This window comes from Myotis brandtii, unplaced genomic scaffold, assembly GCF_000412655.1.
Source record: "Myotis brandtii unplaced genomic scaffold, ASM41265v1 scaffold207, whole genome shotgun sequence".
Lineage (NCBI taxonomy): Eukaryota > Metazoa > Chordata > Mammalia > Chiroptera > Vespertilionidae > Myotis > Myotis brandtii.
In genome coordinates this window covers 980,908-990,948 of record NW_005357736.1, presented here as the reverse complement: position 1 = coordinate 990,948, position 10,041 = coordinate 980,908, and the positions used below count along the sequence as shown (strand labels likewise).

At 58.7% G+C, this 10,041-nt stretch overlaps 1 protein-coding gene across 1 annotated transcript in view; it reads left to right on the top strand.

The window, feature by feature from the left end:
- Nucleotides 1-7,651: 7,651 nt before the first annotated feature.
- Nucleotides 7,652-10,041, top strand: part of CAMKV (CaM kinase-like vesicle-associated) — a 4,212-nt gene continuing 1,822 nt past the window's right edge. Inside the window, exons 1-10 of the mRNA XM_014538963.1 lie at nt 7,652-7,760; nt 7,856-7,987; nt 8,152-8,226; nt 8,414-8,552; nt 8,675-8,795; nt 8,954-9,029; nt 9,122-9,258; nt 9,414-9,492; nt 9,673-9,760; nt 9,981-10,039. Of these exons, the coding sequence (XP_014394449.1) occupies nt 7,666-7,760; nt 7,856-7,987; nt 8,152-8,226; nt 8,414-8,552; nt 8,675-8,795; nt 8,954-9,029; nt 9,122-9,258; nt 9,414-9,492; nt 9,673-9,760; nt 9,981-10,039 (1,001 nt within the window). The 5' untranslated portion in view covers nt 7,652-7,665. The remainder of the gene's footprint in view (nt 7,761-7,855; nt 7,988-8,151; nt 8,227-8,413; nt 8,553-8,674; nt 8,796-8,953; nt 9,030-9,121; nt 9,259-9,413; nt 9,493-9,672; nt 9,761-9,980; nt 10,040-10,041) is intronic.

Below are 10,041 nucleotides of genomic sequence, written 5' to 3'. Positions count from 1 at the left end.
GGCCCGGCTCAGGGGGCGGTGGGTCGTGAGCGGGGAGGTTCTGCCTTCCCAGCCTGTAGCTGTGGCGGAGACCGGGGCGCCCCCAGCCCCCACAGCTCTGCAAACGCTTTGTCCGCACCTCCTGGCAGAGCCTGCTCCCCCAGATTCTCCCTTAGGGAGCAGGCCCTCTCCCTCACCGAAAGCTCAGCCCCTTCTGGCCACCCTCCTCCCAGGCCCAGGCTTTGAGCCCCCCAAGGACCCCCAGGGGACCGGGTGCCCCCCCCCCCAGTTGATTCCTGTCAGCTTTAGCCACCTGCCCGGCCTCGGTGTCCTCACGTGGGGTACTGGCGCCTCCACTTCTCTCAGTGCCAGGCTCTCCTCTCCTCTGCCCGTTTGGTGCGGACGCCCAGGGGCCGTGGGCTGCGTCCCCGTGCCGGCTGCTGGGCCTCCTCTCCGGCCTGTGCCCTGGCCACCACTCACTAGCAGCCCATCAGTCCCTGCCCTGGAGGAGACCAGAGTCCAGCCTCCATCCGGGGAAACTGAGGCAAGGGGGGTGTGCAGCTGTTATCCTGTTTCTAGGTTGCATAGGGGGCTGTCCTGACAGGACGCCCGGGCGGGAGGGGGCCGGTGGCAGGGACGGCCTGGAGAGGATAGCAGAAGGGGGAGGGGCAGCACTGGGCAGCTGAGAGGAGGGGCTGTGAAGGGAGCAGCCAGGTCTCTAAGGTTTGTTTCCATCCCCCACACCTGCGCCTTCCACACGGGGGACCCGCCTTCCTAAGCCGGGGTGATGTCAGGGAGGGGCTTTGATGGGGGGCACTGCAGCAGCAGGCCTCTTCCCAGGGTGAGGCTGGGCCCCCCTCTAATTAGGTGAATGCCCGGGACCCAGGAGGGTTCAGTCTCAAAGGTCCAGGCACCTGGCGGTTCCTCAGGGCGCTCTGGGCACCCGCAGGCCCTCAGAACCCCCTGCCCCTGCCCCTCCCGTATCCTTGTGGCTGCCTCCCTTCACTCCTTCGCCTCGATGCTCCCTTCCTTCCCAGGCTGTGCCTTTGTCTCTGTCCCTGCCCCAATCGCTCTCTCTTAGTCCCCCCACCTCCCCATCCGCTAGGGACCAGGGTCACGGAACCCCTGGGGAGGGAACCCGGCCAGAGCCCCAGGGAATTCATGAAGGGGTTTGGCCACCACCTCTCCCCTCCCCCTCCCCTTGTTTTAAAACTTCCATCACCATAGCAACCCCTTGCTCGCTGAGACTTCCCTGCATTCCCCCTCCTCCACCCGCAGGGAAGCAGGGCCCCCAGTGGGTTTTCTTTCAGGGGTTCAGCTGCAGGCACCCCTTTGGCTCTGCTGCATGTCGAGGACTGAACTTTCTAGAGGTGACCCTGGGCTGTCTGCCACCCCTGAGGTTGGAGAGGCCCCTCTCTCTGCAACACCTCATTGGACAGGAGGGAGTCGGCCGCAGGAACTATGGGCGGTGGGTTAGCCGGGGCTGAGGCCCAGCCAGGGCATCCGGGGTCCACCCCCCACAGCAGGTGGACGGTGGCCTGGAAGCCTGGCTCTGCCTCCTGATGCCCCGTCCTGGTCCTGGCAGAGGAGCGCAGGGGAGGGAGGGGTGCCTGCAGCTGGCTTCACAGATGCCACTAAATCGGGAGGTGTTGCCTGCAGTTGTCGGAAGGCAGCCGAGGGCCCCCCCAGCCCCCCAGGGTCGCTGGAAGCGTGGAACCCTGCATGACAGGGGAGCTGTGGCAGGAAACTCCCATTTGTGGCTGAGAAAGGTGGGGCCTGAGCCTAGTGAAAAGGAGGGGACAAGACTCCGTTGTGGGACTTCGGGACCTCGGTCCCGCTTCTGTGGGCCAGACTCGCCTTAGGCTGCAGTAGGGCCCCAGGGGGACCTTTATTAGCAGGGCACCTGCAGTCAGAGGCTTCCTCCGGGGCCTCAGGCTCCATTGGGGGGGGGGGTCAGGCTGAGCAGAGCGTGGCTTCAGGCTCCAGGGAGGAACAGCTGGAGATTGGTGGCAGCAGCGCCTGGGGCAGCCCTGAGCACACCATTCCGTTTCTCTGCAGAGAGAGGGCAGGGCCACGTCTCTAGGGAACCGCAGCTCTGAGGCTCCTGTGCCCTCCGGGCCCCAGGGCGGACCTGGGGCAGAGCCCAGGTTCTGGGTCGCTGGCAGGAGAGCTCCCGCCCGCTGGGTGTTGAGTCTGGGCCACGGGGTGAGAAATGCAAACCCCTTTTTGCAGCTTCCGGTTCTGGAAGCTGCTCCTTGCTGTTCCAGCTTTGGGGCCAGCCCTCTCCCCCGTTGTCGCAGGCAAGTGCTAGGGGCTTGGAGCGCCAGCAGCCTCCCAGGTGGCAGCAGTGGGTGGCAGATGGCAGAGCGGTGGGGGTGGAGGGGACCAAGGCACTCATCCACGGGGGCCCCCTTTCTTCTCTCCCCGCCCTGGGCCCAGGTTGGGGGTGGAAGCGAGTGAGCACAGTCAGGCTGGTGAGAAGCAGCACCTGGCTGAGACCAGGCAGCCCTGGGGGCGGGCGGGCGGGCAGATCGGCCCCTGCCCTGCCCACGAGGCTTTAGGACGGGCTCCCGGCTGCCGAGACTGTGAGCACAGTCCTGGGTCCCTGTGGGCACAAGTGCATGTGCACGGCCAAAAGCTGGGCCGAGATCAGGGACAGGCACATACGAAGCCTCCCACGCCGTGCGTCAGAGCAGGAGCGGTGGGGTGGGGTGGGGTGGGGTGTGCGGAGCGGGAGGCTGTGGATGGCATTTCAGGGAAGGGCCATTTTGACTCTGAGCATCGGGATGCTTCTAGACAGTCTGTGCACAAGCCACCTGGTCAGAGATCATGATGAAAGGACGGAGGCAGCCCCGGGGCCGGCACCTGGGGCCGTGGAGGCTGCTGGGCACGGAGGCCAGGCGGGCAGTGCCCACACTCCCTGCCTGGAGGGGACTCTGCCGGGCTGGCCGGTCGGTCACCTGTTGGTGGATGTTTTGGTAGTTGCCGGTTGCATGTTATAAATAACTCTGGCGTGACAATAGGAGACCGATGGGAGCCTGGGGGGAGGGCACTCCTGCCAGAGGGAACGGTGTAGGCAGAGCCCCAGAGCCGAGTGCCTCCCTGTGGCACCAAGCACGCGCCTCGACTCCAGCCCGAAGGCGGTCACCGCACACCAGGGGGACCCCCCCCCCGCCCCTTGTTAGGGCACAGAGATGGGCGCCGGCAGGGCGGGTGGCTGGGCCTCTGCCACCAGCTGTGGGAGTGGGATTCCAGCCACACGCTGATGGCGGCGACAAGGACGCAGTCGGGGATGCTCTTCAAAGCCCGCGCTCCCCTCTGCAGCGCCTCCAAGATGGCTTAAGCCCGGCCTGACTCACGCTGGTGAAAGGATCGCCATCCCTGAGCCCAAGCAGCCCAGACAAGGGGCTGCTGGCATTCGTTCCCTGATGCTGCTGATGCTGAGGGCAGATTTGAGGGAGACCTGCCGGGACTGGGACCCCTGCGAAGCGGGTGGCCCCTGCCTGGGAGGAAGCAAGCAGCTAGGGCCAGGGCTGTGCGGGTCCTGGCCTTGAGCCCCTCTGACCACGCTCCTTCCTCTGGAGGTGGCTTCCTCCCTCTGCACTGCCCGGTGGCTGTGAGTGACTCCAGCAGGGGAGCATCTGGGCGGGCAAGGCCCAGGCCCGGCCCTGCGGGCAGCAAGTGGAGGGACAGGGTGCAGCCGGCAGAGCTGGTTGGATGCAGCCTCGGTGCAGAGCTCGGTGCAGCCCGTGTCCGGGGCCGGGGGTTTTGGAGGCCGACTCTGGGTATGGCCTTTTCTTTGGGCGATGGAACCAGTCCCCCCAGCACCTCAGGTGCCAGGCCCAGGTGCTGGAATGCCTGGAGCCCACCATGGTCAGCTGCGTGAGGTCACCCTTGTGCCTGGAACCCCGACCCTGGCCAGGGGCCTCTCCCTGGACCTGCAGTGAGCCCTGGCAGCGAGCCCCGGGCAGGCTCGTCTCGCTTTTCCGGACCTTTCCCCCTGCGTGGCTCCTGGCAAACCCTCCCCTCTCAGGCCCAGCCCTGAGCTGCTTCTCCCTCAAAGTCTCTCCTTCCTCCTCTACCTGGATGGGGGTTCTCCTTCCGGGGACTCCCCTGAGCACTGTACCCGAACGCAGCAGTGATTACAGCAATAAAAGTAATCAGAGTACATGGTGGGCCGGCACGGCCATGGCACACTCAGCCCCACACTGGGCGCCTTATGTGCCGAGCCAGCTCAGCCAGGTTCGGGAGCCCAAGTGGGGGCGGTGAAGGATGGAGAAAAGACAGGCAAGAGAAGAAAGCTGGGTCTGGGTGGGACGCTGTCCTCTCTGATGGAGAGACAGCGCCACGGACTACAAGCCGAGTCTTTATTTTATAGCAGATCCCACGAGGCAAAGTAAGGCCGTGGTCAAGATGTTTACAACGTTTTTGTGGGTTTCGATCCTACTCAACTACATGCACCTGAACTCTATCAAGCCCACATCGCTCAGCCACATGGGGCCACGTGTTCGGACCACAGGTTCAAGCTCACAACCATAGCTGTTGGCTATCACTGTGCTGGGAGGGCTCTGCCCTCCAAGCTGGGACTTGCACGTGGCCATGAGAGTACTGAGCCCTCTCATTAGTCCGAGGCTTGAACCTGTCCAAACACCGTAGCCGCTCTCCACAAGAGTAAAAACCCTAATAGAAAGTTCCTAAACAAAAAGTATAAGCCTGCCACTCTGACACCAGTTCTTTGCCCCAAAGAGAACTCTCACTTTCCTAGTTGTCCTTCCAGAACAGATCATAAACTGGCGTATAAACTTTTAAAAATGTAGCCCTGCCCTAGCCGGTTTGGCTCAGCGGATAGAGCATCAGCCTTCGGACTCAAGGGTCCCAGGTTCGATTCCGGTCAAGGGCATGTACCTTGGTTGCGGGCACATCCCCAGTGGGGAGTGTGCAGGAGGCAGCTGATCGATGTTTCTCTCTCATCGATGTTTCTAACTCTCTATCCCTCTCCCTTTCTCTCTGTAAAAAATCAATAAAATATATTTTAAAAAAAAAAGAAGTAGATATTTAAAAAAAAAAAAATGTAGCCCTGGCCGGTGTGGCTCAGTTGGTTTCGTGTCATCCCATGAAAGGTCGCCGGTTCGGTTCCCGGTCAGGGCACTTACCCACGTCACGGATTTGATCCCCGGTCGGGTGTGTGTGGGAGGCGACCGATCAATGTTTCTCTCCTCCCTTCCTCTTTCTCTACAAAAATCAAAAACATATTTAAAAAAAATAACAGAAGTGATATTTTTAAAAAACCTTTAAAAAATTTACCCAAATAGCAGCACCCTTTACCCACCACTCTGTTCCTTGCTTTCTCACTTCACGACATATCTCAGACTGTCCACAGCAGTACATTTCAATCTTCTTTGTTCTTTTTATTTATTTATTTTTAAATATATTTTTATTGGTTTCAGAGAGGAAGGGCGAGGGAGAGAGAGATAGAAGCATCAATGATGAGAGAGAATCATGGGTTGGCTGCTTCCTCCATGCCCCCCACTGGGGATTAATACTTTATTCTTTTTAATAGCCACCAGGTATTCATTACTTTGGATGGCCATATTTTTCTAAAAGATTGATTTCAGAGAGAGAAGAAAGGAGAGGAACATTGATTTCTTGTTCCACTTATTTATGCATTCATTGGATGATTCTTGTATGTGCCCTGGCTGGGGAATCGAACATGCAAACTTGGTGTATCAGGATGATGCTCTGACCAACTGAGCAACTTGGCCAGCTGTGTGAGGTCACCCTTCTGCCTGGAACCCTGATCCTGGCCAGGGGCCTCTCCCTGGACCTGCAGCGAGCCCTGGCAGGGAGATCTTCTGCGAGATCAACTTGGCCATCATATTTTTAAATCTTATTTTAAAATATATTTTTATTGATTTCAGAGAGGAAAGAAGAGGGAGAGAGAGATAGAAACATCAATGATGAGAGAGAATCATTGACTGGCTGCCTCCTGCACATCCCCCACTGGGGATTGAGCCCGCAACCTGGGCATGTGCCCTTGACTGGAATCGAACCTGGGACCCTTCAGTCTGCAGGCTGATGCTCTATCCACCGAGCCAAACCGGTTAGGGCTGGCCATAATTTTTATTAACAGTTTTAATTTGAATCATAACAGAAATTTAGGAATGTGTCAAACGTGTATGTACATTTTTACAAATTATTATAAAGCTGTGAAACCACCACTTAGGTTCAGAAATAGGCCCAACAGAATACCCCCAGGTGTCCTGACACAATCACAACCCCTTCTTCCTCTTAGATCAGTGGTTCTCAACTTTGGCTGCACATTAGAATCACCTGGGAATCTTTTTAAAATCCTGATTTCTGGGCCTCATCCTCCGGAAATTTTGTTTCTTTGGTACTAATGTTGTGGCCCCACCCCATAACAAAGAAACAGAATTTCCAGAGGATGAGGCCCAGAAATCAGGATTTTAAAAAGATTCCCAGGTGATTCTAATGTGCAGCCAAGGTTGAGAACCACTGTCTTAGAAGGACTCAAGGTGTTCATTTCCTAGCTTTTCATTGTAGTTCTTCCAGTGTGTTTATATCCTTAAACAGCACAATTAGTTCTGCCTGTTTTGAATGTTATATTGATTCTGTAATTGATAACATTGATTATAGATTATATAGTCACACACACTATATACATGTGTGTATATGTATTTATATTCACTTGTCTTTTTCACTCAACAATGTGTTTGTGAGTTTCACCTTGTGGTTGGGTATAGCTATACCTATGTCATTTCCATTGTTGTGTAATATTACATTGTGTGATTATGTCACAATAAATACACAATATAACAATGTTGATGGATATTCGGTTGTCTCTCGTTTTGGGCAGTTATGAATATTGCAACTGTGAGCATCCGTCTATGAGTACCCCTGACGCACAAATACGTGTATTTCAGCAGTGCAATTGCGGGTTCATGGGATATATTTGACTTCTATCGTTTTAGCAACTGGTTCCCAAAGGGGAGGCTTGCCCTCCACCAGCGATGCCCATGTTCTCCTCATCTTTGCCAACACCTGGCATCTTCAGACTTTCAGAGATGACTATCTGACGAGTGGGTAGTGCCAGCCCTTGTCATCTGTAAAATAGCTGAAATGTAAAGAAACCACTTTTTCTTGTTGTTGTTAATCCTCAGCCAAGGGTATTTTTCCATTGATTTTTAGAGAGAGTGGAGGGGCGAGGGAGAGACAGAAACTTCGATGTGAGAGAGACACATCGATTGGTTGCCTCCTGCACAAACCCCGACCAGGGCCTGGGCCCTGCAACCAAGGTACGTGCCCTTGACCAGAGGCGAACCTGGGACCCTTCAGTCTGCAGGCCGATGCTCTACCCACTGAGCCACACTGGCCAGGGCTAAAGAAATCATTTGATCCATCTTTTTAGTGTGTACATTACATAGTGACTCCCTGATATGTCCGTTTGGTACACTTTTCATGAGCGGGCGATTGCCATTCAGGTAGCCAAGCTGAGTGGCTGAGGGCTGGGCAGACCACCCTCCAGCCCTTCCTGCCTTGGCCTCTGCCTCTGGCGTGGCCTGAGCCGGCTGGGCCTCCCGGAGGCGGCCTGGGTGCTGCGGGGAGAAGTGGGGAGCGATCGGCACGGCTGAGCCAGACCCCATCCTGCCCGCAGCTCAGAGCCTGGCAATGCCGTTTGGGTGTGTGACTCTGGGCGACAAGAAGAACTATAACCAGCCGTCGGAGGTGACGGACAGATATGATTTGGGACAGGTCATCAAAACGTGAGTGCCGTGCTGGCGGGCAAGGGTCGGGGGGGAGGGGAGTGGGGTGCAGCCTGCACCGAGGCCGGGGCTGAGTGGGGTGGCCACTGCTGCAGGGAGGAGTTCTGCGAGATCTTCCGGGCCAAGGACAAGACCACGGGCAAACTGCACACCTGCAAGAAGTTCCAGAAGCGGGACGGCCGCAAGGTGCGGAAGGCGGCCAAGAACGAGATCGGCATCCTCAAGATGTAAGTGAGGCCTGGGGTGGGAGGGAGCAGGGCAGGGGCTGGCGGGCAGGGGCCTCAAGCAGTGCGGGCCTCTGGCCGGTTAGTCTGCTGTGGCCACAGTGGCACCCAGAGCCTCTCTTAGGGGCTCACTCAGCCCTGACGGTTGGTTCTCCTCTCGCTGCCAGGGTGAAACACCCCAACATCTTGCAGCTGGTGGATGTGTTTGTGACCCGCAAGGAGTACTTCATCTTCCTGGAGCTGTGAGTGTGGGCCTGGGGTCCCAGGGTTCTCCCACGCTCCGCCGCCAGGGAGCGCCCCTTCTCGGACCCTTGGGTCCCGGTCTCTGTGCCTTGCCCAGCCAGCTACCCGGTGTAGGTAGCCTGCCCACGTGCTCCTGCCCCACCCCCCATCCTGCCCACGCCGGGCTCAGGGGCTGGTGTCCCTCAGGGCCACGGGGAGGGAGGTGTTTGACTGGATCCTGGACCAGGGCTACTACTCGGAACGAGACACGAGCAACGTGGTGCGGCAGGTCCTGGAGGCCGTGGCCTACCTGCACTCGCTCAAGATCGTGCACAGGAACCTCAAGGTGAGGCAGGAGCCTGGTCGAAGGGTCGGTGGGCAGCTGGCCTGGGACCCCGGGCCAGCCTCTGAGGCCCGCTCCTCACGAGTCTGTCTCTGCCACCCCCATGCTATTCCTGGCCGGAGCAGCTGGAGAACCTGGTGTATTACAACAGGCTGAAGAACTCCAAGATTGTCATCAGCGACTTCCACCTGGCTAAGCTGGAGAACGGCCTCATCAAGGAGCCCTGCGGGACCCCCGAGTACCTGGGCAAGCAGAGGGGGCAGGGCAGGGCAGGGGCGGGGTGGGGGGGCAGCCTCCCAGGAGTGGCTCTGGGTCGGGAGGAAGGAGGTCCCCAGGAAGGGGTGTGAACGGTACCGGGCCTGGCAGGCCTGATCCTGACCAGCCGGTCGGAACTGTGTTGGCAGCCCCGGAGGTGGTAGGCCGGCAGCGGTATGGACGCCCCGTGGACTGCTGGGCCATTGGGGTCATCATGTACATCCTGTGAGTGGACGGGCAAACGGAGGGGCGTACAGCCAGGGGGTGGGGCCTGTGCCATGGCCTTCCTGGCTGACCTGGGCCTCTGGCCCCCACAGGCTTTCGGGGAACCCGCCTTTCTACGAGGAGGTGGAGGAGGACGACTACGAGAACCACGACAAGAATCTCTTCCGCAAGATCCTGGCTGGCGACTATGAGTTTGACTCTCCGTACTGGGACGACATCTCGCAGGCGGGTGAGGAGGCGCCCGGCATCTGGGCAGAAGGAAGGCTTGGTGCGGGGGACCTGCTCTCGGCCTCTTCTCTGGGCTCTGCTCCTGCCCCAGCCCATCCATCACCTCGAGGTAGAGACGGGGCGCCATGCCTAGCCTCTCCCTGGCTTTGTCCCCAGCCAAAGACCTGGTCACGAGGCTGATGGAGGTGGAGCAGGACCAGCGCATCACCGCGGAAGAGGCCATCTCCCACGAGTGGTGAGCGGGGCCCAGGGAGGATGGGAGAGGCCGGGCCTCTGTCCTCCTCACACCTAGCAGCCCCCATCCCTGAGACCCTGAGTGGGGGTTGGGGGCAGCCAGAAGGCCCGCCTGGTGACCCCTGGGTCTTACAAGGCTGGACAGAGTGAAGGCCACACTTCAGACGCATTCACTTTCCAGGATTTCTGGCAACGCCGCTTCAGATAAGAACATCAAGGATGGTGTCTGTGCCCAGATTGAGAAGAACTTCGCCAGGGCCAAGTGGAAGGTAGGGCCTGGGTGGCCCTTCCGTGGACTGACTCCAGGTGCTCCTCTGGAGCCTATAGCTGCTTGCCTGTCTCACCCACGCGTAGCCGAGTGGCTGGGTGCCTAGCCCTGGGGTGATCAGAGGCAGCCAGGGTACCCTGGGGGTGGCCTGGGCTTGGCCTTCACCAGGGAGTGGACTCAGCTCCCGTAAGCCGCCCTGAGCCTCTCTCTCCTCCTCGCAGAAAGCTGTCCGAGTGACCACGCTCATGAAGCGGCTGCGGGCGCCAGAGCAGTCCAGCGCCG